Source organism: Girardinichthys multiradiatus, chromosome 12 (assembly GCF_021462225.1).
Source record: "Girardinichthys multiradiatus isolate DD_20200921_A chromosome 12, DD_fGirMul_XY1, whole genome shotgun sequence".
NCBI classification, from domain to species: Eukaryota; Metazoa; Chordata; class Actinopteri; order Cyprinodontiformes; family Goodeidae; genus Girardinichthys; species Girardinichthys multiradiatus.
In genome coordinates, this window is record NC_061805.1 from 23,565,895 (window position 1) to 23,588,194 (window position 22,300).

The 22,300-nt window shown below is 43.2% G+C and overlaps 1 protein-coding gene across 4 annotated transcripts in view; it reads right to left on the reverse strand.

The window, feature by feature from the left end:
* The window catches only part of loxhd1b (lipoxygenase homology PLAT domains 1b), a 63,041-nt gene extending 44,178 nt beyond the window's left edge, over positions 1-18,863 (reverse strand). Inside the window, exons 1-11 of one of the 4 annotated variants that reach the window (XM_047380376.1) lie at positions 18,160-18,863; positions 15,993-16,107; positions 15,818-15,829; positions 15,428-15,508; positions 15,113-15,297; positions 14,924-15,022; positions 14,667-14,815; positions 8,186-8,309; positions 7,844-7,953; positions 6,018-6,158; positions 5,802-5,937 (exon numbers count right to left, since the gene is read on the reverse strand). In XM_047380376.1, the coding sequence (XP_047236332.1) occupies positions 5,802-5,937; positions 6,018-6,158; positions 7,844-7,953; positions 8,186-8,309; positions 14,667-14,815; positions 14,924-15,022; positions 15,113-15,297; positions 15,428-15,508; positions 15,818-15,829; positions 15,993-16,107; positions 18,160-18,406 (1,399 nt within the window). In that variant the 5' untranslated portion in view covers positions 18,407-18,863. Of the gene's footprint in view, positions 1-5,801; positions 5,938-6,017; positions 6,159-6,853; positions 7,367-7,843; positions 7,954-8,185; positions 8,310-14,666; positions 14,816-14,923; positions 15,023-15,112; positions 15,298-15,427; positions 15,509-15,708; positions 15,830-15,992; positions 16,110-18,159 lie in introns of those variants that run through there. The other 3 variants (XM_047380377.1, XM_047380378.1, XM_047380379.1) reach the window with 3 other exon arrangements.
* Between the last annotated feature and the right edge of the window lie 3,437 nt (positions 18,864-22,300).

Sequence of the window (22,300 nt, forward strand, 5' to 3'; positions counted from 1 at the left end):
TTTGTAACAGGTTGCTAGTAACAAAGTGTGTAAATATCCAATATAGAGAGCAAATATAGTTTACAGACAGAAAATTGTCAGGTCTATAAAATAAATCATAAGTAACATATCTGTGTTTTTTTTTAAAGCAGTAACTTTGACCTCTTAAACCCGCTAGGCCACGCCCATTTTTGGCGGCCAAGGTAAAACTAAACCAATTTTTTTTTCCTGAAATGTATCGCAAGAGGAGGCTTAATCTTCACAAAACAATTCCTGAAATGAGTTTTGCACAAATACCTTTTAGTTTTACAGCAACTTAAACACAGGCAATGACGTTTTAAGGTCCCTCAGTCATTGCTGACTCTTTAAACAAAACGGTACAAAAAACACCTTTCTCTTTGCAGCACCGCCACATCACATATCATAACAAACTAGAGACACTCACCTTTCTAACAAGGCATAACTTGTCTTTCTAGCACCTTCTGGTGATGTAAGTTGCTCACATATTACAGTCTGCTTGTTGCTGTCCGCCGGCTGCTAACTTGCGCGCTACTCCGTTAGCTTCCAGTTATGTTTGCAAATGTACATTTTGATGATACACAGAGTAAATGTCATAACCAAAGGCTATGTCATATGTCATATGCAGAAGGACTCCAACAATGGAAATTAGCACTTTTATTTTACCAGAGTCCCTTTTATTTCCTTTTTATGAGGTGAAAAACACATTTGGGAAAGTTTTGGCACCCTTTGGCTAACTGACATTTCCGCCTGGCACATTGCCCTCTAAAGCTTTTGTGGAACATATACGCCTCAACTTATTCAGTCCAAATTTGCTGCAGTTATAGTGAAGATGTGGATGAATGCAACCTGGGGGTTCTCCTAGGAATTCCTAGGAAATTTTCATTTACAAAAAACGTTTGGCGAGGCTCAAACATTTTTATTTTTTTCTTTGTTTAATCACAATTAAATCAGACGTAGTAACAGTTACAATAGTGGTTCCACTGGAAAAATATTATTTTATGTCTTACCATTACGCAAGTACCACAAGTACCAAACGTTTGCATGTAGACCTTATAACAGTGGAGCTATACTTGATTTATTTAAGGTATGCAATTTCAGGCGGAAAATGCTCTAAAACCTCTTAGGACTTAACAGGTTAAAATGCACTTTTCTGATACCAAAAAGCATCTTTAGGACCATGCCTCTTTAAAACAGAAAGGCACTATCATATATGGATAAGTTATTTGGAACCGTAAACCACATCTGCTGTTGTGGTAAACAGAAAATCCTTTGTTTTCTAATGACAATATGTTGAAAAGATCGGTGGCTACTTATTGTAAACAAAAGAAAAAAGGATGGAATGAGCGTTTTTACTCTCTTCAAAGATCCTTTGCAGGAGAAGTGGCTGAGCTTTGTGAAACAAAATAGGTGAAGAGGACAGAATTCTCATCATCTTCCAAAAAACGTCTATCAGTTAAAATTATTTTTTAGCTTCAAGGGAGCCGAAGACATAACACAGTTGTTCTTTGTGAGCATAAGGTTTCTTAAGCAGGGAAATGTTTCGTTTTACTCTGCTTCAAGATGGCGCCGCAGATGGTCGCCTCGGCGTGTTGGTGCGCATTGCTTTGTTTTGTTTTTTGCTTTCAAACGGTCTTCTGTGATGGTACCCGGAGCTCTCTCACCAGAGAAGAACTCATGAACATCAGGGCTACTACACCAGAGGAGTTATTTCCCACCTTTCTGCCTACTGCTCTGGAATATTTTGACATTCTGGTCAAAGGTGCGCTCACCTTTGCTCACGCGGTGAAACGCCGGAAGAGAGGGAAACGGGCTGGGGTGCTGGTACGTCTTCGCCAGCGTGGACTACGAACACCGTTACCTGGAATATTTATCTCTAACATGCGCTCACTTCCCAACAGAATTGAGGAACTACAACTGCTGTTGGGGAAAAACAGGGACTTTTATTCATCGGCAGTTTTGTGCTTCACGGAAACGTGGCTGTGTGGATTAATACCGGACTCTGCGCTGCAGCTGGCAGGATTCCAGCTCTACAGAGTGGACAGAGACACGGAACTCTCCGGCAAAGCGAAAGGTGGAGGAATCTGTTTTTACCTCAACAGTGGTTGGTGCAACGACGTGACAGTGATTCAGCAGCACTGTTCTCCAGACCTGGAAGCCTTCATCATAAACTGTAAGCCTTTCTATTCCCCCTGTGAGTTCGGTTCGTTCATCCTGGTCGGTGATTACATCCCGCCGCAAGCTAACGTGCAGGTCGCACAGCTCATGCTCGCCGACCAGATACTGAGTGTGGAGCGGACCAACCCGGACTCCTTAGTTATCGTCGTTGGCGACTTTAACAAAGGTAATCTCACCCACGAACTCCCCAAATATAGACAGTTTATTAAATGTCCGACCAGAGAGGACAACATTCTGGATCACTGTTACACCACCATCAGAGACGCTTATCACGCCGTCCCACGTGCTGCACTGGGCCATCCGACCACATTATGGTCCACCTGATTCCTGCATACAGGCAGAAACTAAAGCTCTGCAAACCTGTTGTGAGGACGACAAGGAAGTGGAGCAGTGAGGCTGTGGAGAATCTCCAGGCGTGTTTAGGCTGTACAGACTGGGATGTGTTCAGGACTACTACCAACAGTCTGGACGAGTACACAGAGGCTGTGACTTCCTACATCAGCTTCTGTGAGGACAGCTGTGTACCATCATGCACCAGGGTGAGTTACAACAACGACAAACCTGGTTCACAGCCAAACTCAGAAAGTTAAGACTGGATAAGGAAGAGGCCTTCAGGAGTGGGAACAAAGACATATACAGAGAGATGAAGTACAAGTTTGGCAAGGCAGTGAAAGAGGCCAAACGACTGTACTCTGAGAAGCTCCAAAACCAGTTCTCAGCCAACGACTCTGCGTCTGTGTGGAAAGGGCTCAGGCAGATCACCAACAACATGCCGAAAGCCCCCCACTCCATCAACGACCGACGCCTCGCCAACGACCTGAACGAGTTCTACTGCCGCTTTGAAAGACGAAGGAACAGTCCTGCAACCATCCCCCACGACGCCCCCCAACACCTGTAGCCACAATCCACCTACCCCCACTTCCCCAACCTCAAGAGGGGCCTTGGCACCTCCAACCCCCACCCTGAAGTTCCCCCCCACCAGCCCCCTACCCACGCCGGGGACGGGGATGGCTCTTTCCATCCAGGAGAGGGACGTCAACAAACTCTTCAGGAGACAGAACCCCCAGAAAGCTGCTGGACCAGATTCTGTCTCACCAGCCAGCCTGAAGCACTGCACTGATCAGCTGTCTCCAGTCTTCACAGACATTTTTAACACCTCACTGGAGACATGTCATGTGCCAGCCTGCTTCAAGTCCTCCACCATCATCCCTGTTCCCAAGAAGCCAAGGACCACAGGGCTTAATGACTTCAGACCCGTCGCCCTGACCTCTGTGGTGATGAAGCCCTTTGAGCGCCCTGTGCTCTCATACCTAAAAGACATCACCGACCCCCTCCTGGACCCCCTGCAGTTTGCCAACAGAGCCAACAGGTCTGTAGATGATGCAGTCAACCTAGCCCTTCACTTCATCCTCCGGCACCTGGACTCCACAGGAACCTACGCCAGGATCCTGTTTGTGGATTTCAGCTCTGCCTTCAACACCATCGTCCCAGTTCTGCTCCAGGAGAAGCTCTCGCAGCTGAGTGTGCCCGACTCCACCTGCAGGTGGATTACTGACTTCCTGTCTGACAGGAAGCAGTACGTGAGGCTGGGGAAGCACGTCTCTGATTCCCTGACCATCAGCACTGGTTCCCCCCAAGGCTGTGTTCTCTCTCCTCTGCTCTTTTCCCTGTACACCAACAGCTGCACCTCCAGTCACCAGTCTGTCAAGCTTCTGAAGTTTGCGGACGACACCACCCTGATCGGACTCATCTCTGATGGTGACGAGTCCGCGTACAGATGGGAGGTGGACCATCTGTTGGACTGGTGCAGCCAGAACACCCTTGAGCTCAACGCTCTAAAGACAGTGGAGATGGTTGTGGACTTCAGGCAGAACCCAGCCCCACCTGCCCCCATCACCCTCTGTGACTCCACAATTGACACTGTGGAATCTTTCCGCTTCCTGGGAACCATCATCTCCCAGGATCTCAAGTGGGAGCCAAACATCAGTTCCCTCATCAAGAAAGCCCAGCAGAGGATGTTCTTCCTGTGGCAGCTGAAGAAATTCAACCTGCCATAGACTATGATGGTGCACTTCTACACAGCCATCATTGAGTCCATCCTCACCTCCTCCATCACCATCTGGTACGCCGCTGCTACAGCCAAGGATAAGGGCAGGCTGCAGCGTGTCATTCGGTCTGCTGAGAAGGTGATTGGCTGCAGTCTACTGTCGCTCCAGGAACTGTACACCTCCAGGACCCTGAAGCGGGCAGGGAAGATTCTGGCTGATCCCTCCCACCCCGGTCACAGACTCTTTGAGACTCTCCCCTCTGGCAGGAGGCTGCGGTCCTTCCGGACCAAAACCTCACGCCACAAGAACAGTTTTTTCCCATCTGCCACCAGCCTTGTTAACAAAGCCCGGAAACCACCCTGACACTCTCTCTTTCCCCCACACCCCCCTTTTTTGCTGATAGGACACTTGTAACTCGCAACTCTATGCGTTACATTAACGTTCAGCTTGGACTCTTGCTTTACTTGCACTGCCATACTTGCACACTGATCATCTGCACTGTTGTATTGCTCTCACACCCAATACTGCTCTATATTTACTCTCACTCACTTAAAACTGTGCACATATATTTATATTATATTGTAGATATGTTTATACTGTTTAATTTGTATTGTATTGCACCGACTACGCCAAAACAAATTCCTTGTATGTCCAAAAACGTACTTGGCAATAAAGCTTTTCTGATTCTGATTCTTATTGTTACTTTGTATGTGTCCTTTGTCAGCACTTAAGATCTCCGTCCGTCCATCCATCCATCCATCCATCCATCCATCCATCCATCCATCCATCCATCCATCCATCCATCTTCTACACCTGCTTTATCTTTCTTAGTGTCCGATACATCAGGAATCAGTATTTTAATTTCCTTTCCCTTATTAGGTCTTCAAACTAATGCTCTCAGACCTGATTTCCTAGTCTTCACTGGACACGTCAATCAAGATGTAAATCTTCAACTTACAATGGAGGTCAAGCCTTTGCCATCACTACTATTCTCTAAGGTGGCCATTATGTTATGTTCTGGTGTTATATACGTAGGATTATGCTTTCGCAACATTAGTGGGTGCTTTCTTCTCACCTAGTCTTTTTCCTACTTTTTCTTTACCTATTTCTCAATTTGGAATATGTTAAGAAATAAACAAGCCTGAACACAACTGCAAAGAAAAAGTTGTAAAAATTATGATATATACTGTTCAAAGATTCTTACCTCCTCAGATGTCTGCTATGTGTTGACACAATCTGGTTCATCCTTTGAGGCTAAGAAGCCATTTCATCAAAATATGATTTATAAGTCAAAGTTAAATGACTTAAACCAATGAAAAATGGTTTCAAATGGACAGCTACTGGAGGGAAAATAACTAAAAGAAACAGCCGAAGTCCAAAGAAAGGCTTTTAAAAACTTCACATCAGAAAGTATAAAGCAAATGTTGATCAATACCATTTTAAAATATTACAATGAAGACAGGCTTTTTGGATGCAAACAATATAGAATTTATGAAAAGAATTACTCAAGACTTTTCCACACTACTATATGTGAAAAGACTGTTGTTGACAGGCTATATTAAATCACATTAAACTCACTTTTCTGCCTCCTTTGCCTGAGAGAGACCATCTCATACAGCTCTCTTTCTATCAGCCCGTCCCCCTCCTTCTCATCCAGCCATTTACCACATGGAAAGGTCTGCCCCATTCCCGTGAAAGGACAGTACACAACAACCTGTGGAAGGACTTGATTCAGCTGAGCTAATTCACAGTAAACCATCATCTGTAGTGTTTACACGCGAGTGTGTACTTTACCTTCTCACAGTACCATCCGGCGCTAACTCCATCATTGTCGTGTCCAATCGTAACTCTGCTAAGAGGACTGAGGAGCGCAGCAATTTCAACATTAAAGATGTCTGTTAAACCACGCTCAAATTTTCCTCCTTCCAGAAATACCTGCAGGAACAGGAAACAGATTTTACTTTTTATTAAAATACCTAGTGAGAGGCTGGAATTTTAAAGAAAAACACAATTGGAAAAGAAATGTGATGTGGAGCAAGTAGGGACTGTACATGTGTGTGTAATATTGCTTATTCCTGAGCAATATCATTTTTGTACACCTTTTCTGTCCAGTTTTTCTGTCTAAAATCCATCTGTGCATTACTGTTCATGTATTCACCAAATACTCATCTACTTTTACTTATTTACTTTATTATGTACATACCTTGCAAAGGTATTCAAACCCCCTAAACATTTACACATTTTGTCTTGTTACAGCCACAAACTTCAACATCCATAAAATCAGGGTACGCAACACACCTTCTAACAAACAATGGCCAAATCAGATGCTGCACAGCTAAAGGGCAAACTTTGCTTTTACAAACTTCAGTATATTTTATTAGGATTTTATGAGACTATAGCTATAGACTATAGAACCATAGCTAGTGGTGGAGTCTGTTGACAGGACAACTATTAGTTGTACAATTGATAAATTGGGTTTTTATATAAAACTGGCAAGAGGAAAGCCAATACTAAAAGAAGGCTGTAATAAGTCTGCCCTGAAGTTTGTGCAAGCCATGTCGGGGACAGACAAAAGTGGCTGAAGGTGCTTTGATTGGATGAGACCACAACTTCTCCAGATGCAAACCAACCTGTGTGGTGGAAAACTAAAGCTGCACATCACCTCCCATGGTGAGAAATGGTTGTGGCAACATCATGCTGGGTGTTTTGCCTTTCTTCAGCAAGGACTGGACAGTTTGTAAGAGTTTATAGATGAATACAGAGCAATCCTGGAAAAAAAACTGTTAGAGATTGTATAGGACTTCAAGCTGGAGGAAGCCTAGCCCCTCCAAAAGACCTTAAACATCACAAACAACTAGAGCTACAGTACATGGGTGAAATTGTGAATGGCCTGCACTTGTATAGCACTTTATCAAGTCCAAGGACTCCAAAGCTCTTTACACAACAATCAGTCATTCACCCATTCATACACATATTCACACACTGACAGTGATAAGCTACAGTTGCCGTGGGGCAGAAGTGGGGCTGCCATACAATCTGTGCCACCTGGCCCTCTGACCACCATCAGCAAGCAATACGGGTCTTCCCCAAGGACACAACGACTGAGGTGGATGGAATGACAGTTCGAACTGGCAGCCCACTGGACAAACCCCTACCCATTCAAAGTCCAGATAGAAATGTTACTGAGAACAGGAGACAGACTTTAGAATTGCTCTTCACAGACGCTCTCCATCCAGTCTCATTGAGGTTGAGCTATGTTGCAAAGAAGAATGAAGAAACCTTTAGTCTCTAGACTGCAGCTGTAATAATGAGCTAAATACCCATGGACATTACACTTTACAGTTTTGTTTAAAATTTTGAAAAGCATGTATCATTTTCTTTTTACTTCACAATTATGCCCATAACATGTTGGACTATGATGTAAAATCCCAATAAAATACAAAGTGTGTAGTTATGTGACAAAATGTTCAAGGGGAAGGGATTATTTTGCAAAGTGTTGTAGCTGTAAAGCACAAAAGACAATAGTGTCTGATTTCATTTAACACTGCTTTGTAAAAAAAGCGAACACTGCTGTTCTGTTCATCATTTGGCATCCGTCTCTGTTTGGGTTTTCCCGTTACCTTTCCACTGTTCCTCAGGCCTTTCGTGCCATGCATCACTATGTGGATTTTGGAGTTAGTCCCTGCACTTCGGATGTTTCCTGTCACAATCTGAACGTTGTAGATGATACCTGCGGGATTCAGTTACTTGTTACTTTATCACATCTAAGGTCAGTGAGCCACTTAGGTTCACTGCACCCAGGTCTGAGGGGGGTGAGCAGGAACAAGATTACTTAGATGTAAACATCAACTGCCTAAGCTATTTAATAATTATTACAAGGTTATCTGGAAAGCTTTGTATTCGGTTTTAACATTTTCACTGAATGCATTCTTTCTTGCTTTAAATGTTGTTTTTGTCATCACCTGTTGGCTGGTTTGCGCCCACCAAAATGTCCCTCTGAATCTTCCCGTCATCTTCATCCAAGGCAAACCAGCGATTAACGGGGAATTCATACACTACTTTGTTTCCCATATCATCCAAAATCACCTGCAGAACAAACCAAAAAAGATTCAGTATTTTTACCTGTTTGCCACAACTCTAACACTAATACGTTCTAGCAGATACTACAAGCATTAAGCAGAAAAAATATGATGGCATTTTATCACACTTTTATGTGCCATTACAGTTTCATTTCATACAAAATTGTATTTTCATTTTGGTATAGATCAGGTATTCCTCTGCATGAGTTACACATTTATTGATTTCCTGATAAAGATACACGGCCTGGCCAGAAAAAAAGTCGCCACCTGGATTTAACTAAGCAAATAGGTACGAGCCTCCCATTGGATAATTACTACATGGTCGATTATGTTTCAGATGGCAACAACTTATTTAACCCCAACTGGTGCACTGAGTTGCTTCTCATTTCTTAAACAACCATGTCGAAAGACACATCCCGTGGTTTGTAGAAAAGATGTCAGTCTGTTTCAGAGGGGTCAAATCACTGGCATGCATCAAGCAGAGAAAACATCTAAGGAGATTGCAGAAACTACCAAAATTCTTGTGACTGCACCGGGGCGGCTGGCGGGTTGTGCTTGGCCTGGAGCGGTTGGCCTGCATCCCTCTCGTGGACTGGTGGGCTGGGGCTGCTGGCGTTGTCTGGGGCGGTTGAGCGGGCTTGGAGGTGTGCTGCTCTGCTGGCTGTCGTGTCCGAGGGGGGATCGGGGTGGTGGGCTGGGGGTGGCGTGGAGGGGCTGCAGCCTGTGGGGTGGAGAGGTTATGTCCACTTCTAGGGCGTGGGGTCACCGGCGTTTGGATCGGCTGGGCGGCGATGGTGGAGCTGAGCTGGATAGTGTTTCTCCCTGGGCAGTCGTTGCAATGGCAGTGATGTAGTGTTTTTTGTGGCTGAGGGGGGCGTGGTGGGGGACACTGGCCCTGGGTGCCTGCCGCTGACCAGGGACCTCTTGGTGGATGAGTTTGTCCTGTCATGTTGCGGGGTCGGGGGTCCTGTTGTGGGTGCGGTGCTCGGTCGGGTCTGCCCTGTTGCGCCAGTGGGCGGGGGTAGCATTGTGCGGGGCCCTTGCCTTGCCATTGCGGCGCGCTGTGTGGTGGGGGAGCGGGTGCGGCGGGGGCTTGCCCTGTGTGGGTGTGGCTTCATCGGCTTCTCGGCCATGGAGTTCACCTGTGGGGGTGTGCCAATGTGGGGGAGGAGATTCGAGGGGGGATGTGTTCGATATTGGTGTCCTTGTTGGAGGTGGCCCTGTGCGGAGGTTTTTGTTGGGGTTCACTGGGGGTGGGAGACTCATGGGGTTGGGATCGGAGCTCATTGGGGGGTTGGGACCGCTCCATCCTGGGGTGGCTCTGGTTGGTGGGCTGCTTTGAGCCATGTGGACCCCTGTTTTGTACATAGCCCCCTCTCCGGAGGTGGATGGGGGTTGTTGGGGACTGGGTTCGGGGCGGGGGAGTGGGAGCCCATATTATGGGGGGCCTATTTCCTCCACGCCACACTACCTACCGGTGGTTGGAGTCTCTGCCCGCTGGTGTACTTGTGGTTCTCGGTGTCTGGGGCCGGGTGCTGTGGTGTGTGCTTTGGGGGGCCTTTGGATGTCTGTGGCTCGGATCTCCTCAGTGTCTGTCCAGGGACCATGGGGCAGGTCTGTGGGTCCTCACACTCGCTATTGCATATTTTTGTGGAGAAACCTTGTATACAAAAGCGCGTCCACACCCATACTCACAGGGGTTAAGCTTCAGGTGTTGACAGATACACAGATGTTCTATATTGGGCTGCACCTCTCACTAAGTACATTTTACATTCATAATTACCGTGTACTATTTTGTAAAAAAAAAAAGAAACAGCTGCAGGTGTATAAGCAAGCAGGGTGTAATCTTGTATTCTCTTCATCCTTCTTTCTCTCCTCCACTCTTTCCTCCTTTTCTCCCATTTTTCCCTTTTGCCCCATCTCTCTCTTTTTTGAGCTTCTTTTTTCCTTTTCATTTCAGTCTCCGTGTCCGTAACAATTGAAATATTCCCAAATAAGTTTATGATAAAGTTTATTTTATAAATATCAAGCAGAGCTTTAAAGCATTAGCTGTGATGCTCTGCTTGTGAAAGTAAATCTGTTGGGCAATTTCTTGACACTCAGACAACAATTCTGAGCGATACTCTGCCATCCAGAAGGTTGGTTTTATTCAGCCTAGGTTAGTTCCAAGACTAAGTCAACTTCACTTCCAGATTCTTCAAGATAATCCTTGGTTCTCAAACATAGACATTACATGGTAATGTTGCATCACTCTTTCGGTCATGATTTCAACCATCTTTAATCAACTTGTTTATATTGTACAAAGCCCATTAGTCTTCGTTATTCTTTAATTCTGCTTGGTAGTTAGTTTGATTGTTTTAGCATAGTAAAGAGTTTGTTGGGCTGGTATTCACAGGACAACCCTTAACATACCGAAATATTATTTGATACAATATTAAGGTATTAATATTAAAAAATATATTCAGATTCATAGTCACAACAATGCCTAGAGCCTACTCTACAAGCCTGTGGGGGCAGTGCTATGATCTGGGGTTGCTGCAGGTGGTCAGGTCTGGGTCCAACAACAGTATGTGTTCAAAGACTGAGGTCAGCTGACTACCTGAATATACTGAATGACCAGGTTATTCCATCAATGAGTTTTTTATTCCCTGATGGCACGGGCATATTCCAAGATGACAATGCCAGGATTCATCAGGCTCAAATTGTGAAAGAGTGGTTCAGGGGGCATGAGACATCATTCTCACACATGGATTGGCCACCACAGAGTCCAGACCTTAACCCCATTGAGAATCTTTGGGATGTGTTGGGGAAGGCTTTGCACAGCGGCCAGACTCTACCATCATCAATGCAAGATCTTGGTGAAAAATTAATAGAACACTGGGTGGAAATAAATCTTGTGACATGGCAGAAGCTTATCGAAACAATGCCACAGCGAATGCGTGAAGTAATTAAAGCTAAAGGCGGTCCAACGAAATATTAGAGTGTGTGACCTTTTTTTTTTTTTGGTGGCAACTTTTTTTTTGGCCAGGCAGTGTATAAAATAAATGTATCGATTGTTGGACACAGAAAGATCCAACCCTTAATTTGAGTACATTCACTGACCAAAGTGACAAGGAACATTTAAATTAAACATTTAAAGTAATCAATGACTTCATGTTTCCCAAAAGGTTTGAATAGGTACTCTTCAAAGTGGGAAAGATAACAGAACATTTGTAGGATTTACACATCTTAACCAGAGATAACAATGTGGAGGGTGCTGTGCAATTTAAAGTACCGAAAGAGAACATAGTATGGGCTGGGTTTCCAGTAAAGAGTCTTTGTTTAAAGCCTAACTGAAAAAGAAGGAGGCTGTCAAGTGCCACAGATTAAATTAAAAATACAGGTCTGGGGAAAGTCATTCACCCTGTTTGTGTCATTGTTTGGGAGATCTAGTGCATGTGTTTTCAATGTGGATAAGAGAGAGTAGATCTTCAGAGCAACACAAAAGCAAACACATCGCCAGGAGTGATACGAGAGTTTGGAGGCATCTAGAAATTGCAGCATCTGGCTGCCATATTCAGTAACATCCGTGGTAGAGCCTCATTTTTTCTGTAGACGAATACATCTGTTTGTATAATTTAAGACAACATTTGTCTACAGGTGCCTAAGGTATGGTGGATCAGACAAATGAAACAAAAATTAAATATTAAAAGCCAAACCACAGCAATACAAGCTGCAACACAACATCAAAAGCCACAAGATACCTAATTCATTTGTGATAAATAAATAAATATATCAGTGGAAATAAAGTTTAATATAAAATTTGCACAAATTATGACGGTGTGTGGTATTTGCTTTATGCCCTGCTAATTTTATGGGCTTTAAAAAAAAACTAAAGACAGAACAGATTTTAGCAGCTCAGATCGTGCTAATATATTTTTAGCTAAGACTGCTTCACATACTCCTCTTGGTATGCAAATTTGATTTAACTGGTAGACTTTAGTGTCACTCGTCCCTGCAGTAACAAACAAATCTAATGACTCATCTTTCTGTGTGTTGTAAGGCTATCCCTTAATGAGGCATGGTTTTCATTTACACAGAGCCTAGGATGACGACATGCGTGTCTTGTATGTGTCCATGTACACGCCAGTTTGAGTGAACTCATCTCTCACAAGCGCACACTGTACTGCATGCGTCTGAAGAGCAGAGATAGGAAGCCCAGATAAGGAAGACTGAAATGGAAATGAGGAGATCCAGTGTCCTAAGTACCACTGAGGAGGTAGAACCAAGAAAAATGAACAAGCACAGGCTGGAATGTTGTTCTAGAACAAATTAAATATATCTGTTTTTATTTTTAATACTTCAAATAGATAGAAATAATAATTTCCCTGCCTTACAGCCATTTAAATTCTGTTTACAGTTTGGCAAGATCAATGTGGGAGGGAAGACTTTTCAGCATGGGTGTTGTGTATTTTAAACTGTACATAAATAGGAAGTGTAGGATTGTGAGATTTGTTTTATTTCCATTTTATTTCAATTCAACTCAGTTTTTTTATTTATGTATATATATACAAAGACACACACATATATGTATATATATATATATATAAATATATATATATATATATATATATGTGTTTATATATATACGGTATACCGATATATATATATATATATATATATATATATATATATATATGTGTGTTTATATATGTGTTTATATATATATATACATATAAAGTACAGACCAAAAGTTTGGACACACCTTCTCATTCAAAGAGTTTTCTTTATTTTCATGACTATAAATATTGTAGCTTCACACTGAAGGCATCAAAACTATGAATTAACACATGTGGAATTATATACTGAACAAAAAAGTGTGAAACAACTGAAAATATGTCTTATATTCTCGGTTCTTCAAAGTAGCCACCTTTTGCTTTGATTACTGCTCCGCACACTCTTGGCATTCTGGTGATGAGCTTCAAGAGGTAGTCACCTGAAATGGTTTTCCAACAGGTCTTGAAGGAGTTCCCAGAGATGCTTAGCACTTGTTGGCCCTTTTGCCTTCATTCTGCGGTCCAGCTCACCCAAAACCATCTTGATTGGGTTCAGGTCCAGTGACTGTGGAGGCCAGGTCATCTGGTGCAGCACCACATCACTCTCCTTCTTGGTCAAATAGCCCTTACACAGCCTGGAGGTGCGTTTGGGGTCATTGTCCTGTTGAAAAATAAATGATGGTCCAACTAAACGCAAACCGGATGGAATAGCATGCTGCAGCAAGATGCTGTGGTAGCCATGCTGGTTCAGAATGCCTTCAATTTTGAATAAATCCCCAACAGTGTCACCAGCAAAGCACCCCCACACCATCACACCTCCTCCTCCATGCTTCACGGTGGGAACCAGGCATGTAGAGTCCATCCGTTCACCTCTTCCGTGCTGCACAAAGACACGGTGGTTGGAACCAAAGATCTCAAACTTGGACTCATCAGACCAAAGCACAGATTTCCACTGGTCTAATGTCCATTCCTTGTGTTCTTTAGTCCAAACAAGTCTCTTCTGCTTGTTGCCTGTCCTCAGCAGTGGTTTCCTAGCAGCTATTTTACCATGAAGGCCGGATTCACACAGTCTCCTCTTAACAGTTGTTCTAGAGATGTGTCTGCTGCTAGAACTCTGTGTGGCATTGACCTGTTCTCTAATCTGAGCTGCTGTTAACCTGCGATTTCTGAGGCTGGTGACTCGGATGAACTTATCGTCCGCAGCAGAGGTGACTCTTGGTCTTCCTTTCCTGGGGCGCTCCTCATGTGAGCCAGTTTCTTTGTAACGATTGATGGTTTTTGCGACTGCACTTGGGGACACTTTCAAAGTTTTCCCAATTGTTCGGAGTGACTGACCTTCATTTCTTAAAATAATGATGGCCACTCGTTTTTCTTTAATTAGCTGCTTTTTTCTTGCCATAATACAAATTCTAACAGTCTATTCAGTAGGACTATCAGCTGTGTACTGTATCCACCTCCTGCACAACACAACTGATGGTCCCAACCCCATTTGTAAGGCTTGAAATCCCACTTATTAAACCTGACAGGGCACACCTGTGAAGTGAGAACCATTTCAGGTGACTACCTCTTGAAGCTCATCAACAGAATACCAAGAGTGTGCGTAGCAGTAATCAAAGCAAAAGGTGGCTACTTTGAAGAACCTAGAATATAAGACATATTTTCAGTTGTTTCACACTTTTTTGTTCAGTATATAATTCCACATGTGTTAATTCATAGTTTTGATGCCTTCAGTATATATATATATATATATATATATATATATATATATATATATATATATATATATATATATACACACTATATATATAACCCATGTATATTTTTCTCACCTTCTCCACAAACCATCCTGCTGAGGAGCCTTTGTTGTTATGGCCGATGGTGATCTTCCTAATTTTGCCCAAGTTTGGCGCCTGAATGGTAAACTTGTCCTCTGTGCCTTTTTCAAAGTTATTTTTGTCACTGTCGAGGCGCCTCTCCCCTGAAATGAAAGAAATAGTGCACTTTATTGGTGGATTTCTACATTTGCTGCATCAAAATTTCCACCCAGTTTGAGAAAAAAGTAACTTGTTTGGCAGCATGCCTTTACCTGTGTCCCCAAACTCGCCAAAAATATTGATGAAGACGTCCGCATCAGTTCCGCTTGCTTTCATATCCGCAGTAAAAACGCTAACAACGTATTTATTATCTGGGAAACCAAATCAAAGAAAACATTTAAAGAATAATCTCTGGACATCTTTTCTGTTTTGTGTTTTTTTTGTAAAGAATCAGTTCTTACATTTGGGCATGTCCATTTGGTCCATGCTGGCCAGGAGATCTCTCACATAAAGGCCATCTCCCTCCTCTCTGCTAAGCCAGTTGTTACAAACAAAGTAAAACCTCAGATGAGGGCGAATCACATCTGTGATGACCACTCTGTCCAGGAACCAGCTAGCGTTCATGCCTGTGTTGTCATGCTCAATCCTGGACAATCAGTAAAACGTCCACCAAAGAAATCAACTCATAAGTCCAACTCTGTCTCACCCAAATGGTTTTAATCTATTCAGTATATCTAAAACGACCAAACAGAGAGAAGCAATTATGTCTTTCCTACCTTATTTTTTTCAGGTATCCAACATTGTGAGTTCTAATTCTAAAGATATCAGTTTTGGACCTTTCAAATGCGGTTCGACTCCTGGAAAAAAAAAAAAAAAAATGTATATATATATTTGAGCATTTTAACATTTAGATGCTCTCATTATAATATTTTTTATAGTGGAAAAACAATTAACTACAAAATAAATGCTAAAGAATCAAACAGAAAGGGCATTATTGAGAGAGATGATGAGAAGATTTCACATGAACTCCTAATAAAGTAAACTAAAATAAGCAAACCTTGCAAAGATTGAACAAAACCCATGCAAAGGATTAACACCAATCACTGCACTCAGTCTGCTCTGTAAAACAAATATTTTTTTCCATGCAGATTAGGAAAAATACATACTTCTTCTCTGTGCTGTGAAAGTGGAGGAAAAACATGGGGTTTTAGTTCATCAAGCAAGAAATTTCTTCATCAACTATCAGTTTAGGAATCAATACTAGAGTAAAATGTTTGATTTTATCTTCATTACACACATAGATAGGTTTATGAATCTGAATATTTTCTGAACTGAATTTACTTGCTGGCCAGGTGAATTTTGGGAGTGATGCCATACTCTCCAAAAAGAATGATGAACACGTTGGCGTCAGTACCTGCTCCTCTCTCATCCCCCGTAATGGTCACCACCTCATACACTGCAGGGTTTAATAAGAAATAATTTAATTTTTGTAATTACATGAAGCTAGGGATATTCTTTCAGCCAATAAAGCTTCAAAGTCATGTTACAATACTTCTTAAGGTCCTGGATACTTATGTTTAACTCCGTAAATTTCATTAGAGAGGCCAGTAAAGCACTGTACAGAGCAAAACTCCTGGGTGATTCCTCGATTTTTTGTTTTTTCAACCAGGCAGCAAGACTTTCTTGAGCAAATGTTGTCTTTACATAACACACAATTTAGCTAAGAACTTATTTTAAATGAGATATTCGAGCACTTTTAATCAACACCTTGTCACAAAGATACCATTTATTCCCATGTTTTTGGTTGAATCTAAGGATGATGCATATTTCAGGTATTTATTGAATCTTTTGCCTATTTTCAAATACTGTTCATCTGCTGTTGACCATTTTTTAGGGCACTTTATCTGTTGTTCTGTAATATGGACATCCTCTTATACACCCCAAATATAAAGCTGAGCGTTTTGAGAATAGTAGGAGATGTTTGTATGGTAGAGACTTTTATTTTAAAGTCAAAAAGGAAGCAGTTCTTGATTTGTTGCCCTCAATTATTCTATAATGAAAGAACCTCACATGAAACCTTTATTCTATCTGTGGAAACAACAAGGGAGGATTTAGACCTTCTTAGATTGAGACAAGTATGAAGACAACAATATATGGTTTAATCAATGTCTGGATCAGTGGAAGCAAAGAATAAAAGCAATGAAGTTTTAATATTTGACTTTAAATGTTTTGCACACTACTGTTGAATGTTCATTGTGACATTTACAACCAACACATGTTTTACAATAAAATAGGATTTGTATCAGATTGGAGGATTTTCAGATTACTGCTCTTACTTTGATTCAAAACACCAGATCACATGTAATTTTCTTCATTACCTACTGGAGGGCATTTTAACTGGGATGGACAACAATTTAAAATTTATGGAGCATACTCACAAATGTTTTCACAGGTGCTAAATCTGGGTTAACATGAGTTTGCAGAAGCTGCTAATTCTGAAACAAGAAGCTGAAACAGATCTGCTTCTGAAATACCTCCACTGAGCAAAGAGCACCTCCTTGCACCCGTATTAGATTATGTTAAGGTTTACCTCAAACACATTCACTCATTTTCATGAAGTCACATTTTGAGATTTGATATTACCTTCTTTTATTTTAAAACTATATCTTCCTATCCCATGATATTCATTTATGCTTATCCAAATTAAAGCTGGAGCAAATTGCTTGGGATTTTTGAATACCAGAACTGCATGCTTTATCCAGATTGTGCGAAAAATACCGTCTGCTGAAAGCTGTTAATAAAGGAGAAGAAAAACATAAATTAAGTGATCTGCTGCATTGATGTGTTTAAGGTAGAGTTCTTCTTTTACTCTTGTGAGGTGTGCTTGAAGTTTTACAAATAATTTTTTCCGATCAAATAAATTGACTAAATATTACTTAATATCATGTTGTTGCTGTTTTAATGATTGTGGAACAGATGCTTCGCAATCATAGGTTCAGAACTCATACAAATGAACTCTGTAAAGAAGTTAAATGCAAAAAGTAAAGGAAACTGCACCTCTTTCTTAATTTCCTATTCCCTTTTAAAACAGGTGTTGAAACTAGTCAGTGTGTTTCTCAGTATTAGTGAGAAAATGTTTGTGTTTGTTAAGCTCGGTTTGCTTTAACATCATAAGGGCCGCTTTTGATGGATGTAACATGCCACCTTGTAATGCTAAGTGTCGTGTAGATAAGGTTTGATGATAACATGCGATCACCTCTACCACATCTATCAGTGTAAGGTTACTGTGAACATTAAACTAATCTACCGACACATGACAGAAGATGCTCAGATGACTAAAGGCAATCAAAGGTTCTCCTCTCCTTTGAGGGTCAAATGTCTCAGACACACATCAAATTGTCCTTTATTCATATGTAACTATTCCTGTAAATAGCGATATTTTATCTGAGTAAGTCCTTTAGACATTTTAACCTACATTTGACAAGTTGAAATAAAAAGTTTGCATCACCTTTCTTTTTATGGTATTCGTCCTCATAGTTCTCCATTTTCTCTGGCTCATAGTTGCGGAGTTCATTCTCATAGATTTCAACATAGTTTTCAATCTTTTTTTTCTTCCCTTTTGTCTTCTTTGTGCCTTCATCACTTTCACCTCTCTCTGAGCCTTTTTTCTTCTTGTCTTTCTTTTTCTTTTTCACGTCCTCCTCATCCACAGCGACCTGATCGACACCTTTTTTGTTTTTGCTTTTTGATCCCATCTTGTCTTGGACAGAGAACTTCTTTGAGCCTCTCTCAGTTGTCTCAATCACATCAAGGAGTTTTTCTCTTTTCCTTCCACCCAGGGACTTATTTCTTTGTAGCCCAACTCATCTCCTCTTTAGTGTATACCTCTTCATTCTTTTCTCCTCTCTTCTTGGTGCTCCTTACTTCATGCTTTGTTTAACCTTCATTGCATTCCTCAAACTTATTCTTCAGTCTTCCTGCGTTCTTTGATCCACCTACCTACTTACCTTTCTTCTTTGGTTCGGGTTCCTGATCCTCTTGAGTCCTCGTCATCTGCATCTTCGGTTTCCCCCTCTGCTCTTTGACACGTTTTTTTTTTTCTTTTTAGCGGGCATCTTTAATTTATTCCCTACCTTGTAACTGATTCCAGGGTGTTCCGGTGAAACCTGATTAAGCTGACCTGTGGCTGCAGGGGAGTGATGGGCTGGCAGCAAGAGCCAGAGGCAGAGCGTACGAGGGGGGGGGGGGGTCCTTTACAACGACGAATGGCATGAGGTCACCTGATCAGAGGAGGGAACCCTCACAGGAAAGGGTGGGGTTGGGCAGCCAATCGTTTTGTGGACTGAAAGAACAGTGAGAAAAAACATGCAACTAATCACCAGACAAGGAAAGAAAGGAAATTTATCAGTGAATTTATGAGAATGCTTTTATCTGAAGATTTAAATTATTATGTTTCTTTATGTATTTATTTCTTGATCATGTTCAAATCTGATTTGCTGAATGACTGCAAGAAGAATGAATTTACATTTTCATTGGTCAGTGCCAGAACTTTGAGATTGTTTCAAGATTTAGTTTGTTTTTTGTGTTTGCTCTGTGTTGGCAGTTTTCTGTTTTTGATTCATCAAAGCCTTCTTGTGTCAGTAACGTCCTTTGTGGTTTGTGTCTTTTTTCACCACCAAAATAAACCAAAATACAATTCAATTGTGTCATATTCACACATCTTAGTTAACAAACCTGCTTGTAAATATAAAACTTAAATATTTTTTTATTAAAATGTATGCAGTTCCATATAGGACATGTTGTCCCATCACAGGGCAGACACAGACAATAATACACACAATATGGTCAGCGTAGAATAATAAATTATAACCATAAACTACAATCAGCATCATAAACATTTTTCTTCCTTTTTGTGGTCTTATTAACAATCTAATGGCTTAATATGGCAGATAATGTTAATTGTTTATATTTTTGTCAAGATTTAAACACATTTTAGATTTATTTGAAATTTGAAAGTAGATAAATTTACTAGGGAAAGTATCTTTAAGTAAATAATTGGTCAGATGTATTTTTTTTTATTTGATCTTGTCATCGTTTTCTTTAAGGCCGACTTGACCCACATGCAGAGAGAACACTCAAACAGAGAGGCGTGGATTTGATGATTTAATTACACAATTTTCAGAGAAATCCGTCAGAGTGGCGTGGCTGGAGGTCAGGCTGAAAAGGAAACGCCAGACGGTGAGTGGTGGCCAAGGTAAGAATAGCAATACAATGGGCTTAGCTCACAGTTCAGGCGGGGATGGATCCATCCCGGGGGAGAGAGATGCGAGTCTGGGGCTGTACTGCTGCGCAGGAAGGCAACGTGGTCTGATGGTCCAGAGGGGTCTCGTGGGAGAGTGGGCAGGTCGAACTCGATTAGACTGGAGGGTACACAAGAGCGGCTGCCCGGCAAACGTGATCCAGGGGAAAAATCCAGATTTGTTGTAGGTGGTTCCAAGAGGATCTCCAGCATGGAGCTCAGTTTACAGGCCTAGGAATCAAGGAAACAGAACAGGCAATTAGTCAGAGAACTACTGTTCAGGATTACAAGGTACGGCCAGGTGATCACTACCGCAGTGGTCAAAGCACTCAGGCGTAGAAGTGCTGGGGAGCCGCCCTCATATAGTCCTCCAGCTGATGAGGCAACGATGTGCACCTGTCAGGAACTCGGGACCCGGCTCCTGCGCCCTTAGTGGTGGAAGAAAGTAAACAGCAGGCAGGATGAAGAGCAGACTCTGACACCTCCTCCCCCTCAACGGCCGCCACCCGGCAGCCCGGACAAACAGGCCTGAGAAGCCCAGAAGTCCTGAATGAGGGCCAGGTCCAGAATAAACGATCGGGGAACCCAGGAGCGATCCTCGGACCGTAATCCTCCCAGTCAACGAGGAACTGCCACCCCCTACCTCGTCGACGGGAGGCCACGATCTGGCGAACAGAATAGGCAGGGTGGCCCCGGAAATCCCGGGCGGGTGGAGGGGGCTCAGCTGGAGGGCAGAGCATACTGGTTTGGACTGGTTTGGTCTGGGACACATGAAAAACGGGGTGAATCCGGAAACTGGCAGGCATGCGAAGGCGGACGGAGGTAGGATTTATTAGAGACTCGATGGTGTACGGGCCGATGAACCTGGGAGAGTTTTCGGGACTGGGACTTGAGGTGAACGTCCCGTGTGGACAGCCACACCTGCTGGCCCGGGCGGTAGGTCAGTGCAGGGACACGCCGCCGGTCAGCATAACGTTTATTCTGGACTGCTGTCCGGTGGAGAGCTCTTGACGTACCGTCCCAGATGCGCCTGCTCCTCCGGATATACTGTTGTACTGACGTTACTGCGATCTCCCTCTTGTCAGATGGGAATAAGGGCGGCTGGTACCCCAATGAGACCTCAAATCCAGTTGCTGCAGAAACGTGAGAGTTGTGCGAATACTCAATCCATGGCAAGTAGGTGCTCCACTCCGAGGGATTGGAGGATGTAACGCAGCCTCCAGTTCTTGATTTAGCCTCTCCACCTGCCCATTCGTCTGCGGGTGAAAACCGGATGTCAGTGAGACTTTTGCTCCTAGAGCTGTACAAAACTCCTTCCAGAGCCGGGCGGTGAACTGGGGGCCCCGATCGGGCACCACGTCCTGAGGTATGCCGTGGAGCCGGAACACATGCTTCACCAGGAGCCTGGAGGTCTGGAACGCTGAAGGCAACTTCCTAAGAGGGACGAGATGGCAGGTTTTAGAGAATCTATCCACAATGGTCAAAATGGCGGTCATACCGTGGGATGTTAGGGTTAGGGCGATGTGGGACCAAGATCGATGGGGAATGATCAGCGGTTGCAGAAGACCCGCAGGCGGTTGGTTAGATGTCTTGTTCCGGGCACAGACCGGGCAGGCGGAAATGTACTCTCTGATGTCACGGTGCAGAGCAGGCCACCAGAAGCGCCTAGTGATATGGTCTGACTGATCCCGGGATGCACGCCGAATCTTGAGGAGTGGAATCAGGTAATCAGCTGGGACCGCACAGCAGTGGGGATGAACATGCGGTTAGGTGGTCCAGTGCCCGGGCCCGGGCCCGGGTTGGCAAGAAGGGCTTGCCGCACGCAGTCTTCAATCTCCCAGGTCACGGGCTGGCAGTACAGTTGGTGGGGAGAATTGGTGCGGCCTGCCTCTCAGAGTCATCGGAGGCAAACTGGCGGGACAAGGCGTCAGATTTAATGTTCTTGGTTCCAGGTCTGAAAGAGATTAACAGACTAAAGCGGGAAAAGAAGAGTGACCAGCGTGACTGACGGGGATTTAAATGTCTGGCAGACTGGAGGTAAGACAGATTCTTATGGTCAGTCCAAACCAGCACGGGGTGCTCTGAACCCTCTAACCAGTGCCGCCACTCCTCCAGGGCGAGCTTGATGGCGAGCAGCTCCCTGTCTCCAACATCATAATTCCTCTCAGCTGCCGTCAAGCGACGGGAGAAGAAGGCGCAGGGGTGGAGTTTGCCATCCAGGCTCTGACGCTGAGACAGCACCGCTCCCACTCCCATGTCCGAAGCATCCACCTCCAGTGTGAAATGTTTCTCTGGGTCGGGGTTGACGAGGACCAGGGCTTTGGCGAACCGGCTCTTTAGCTCGTTGAAA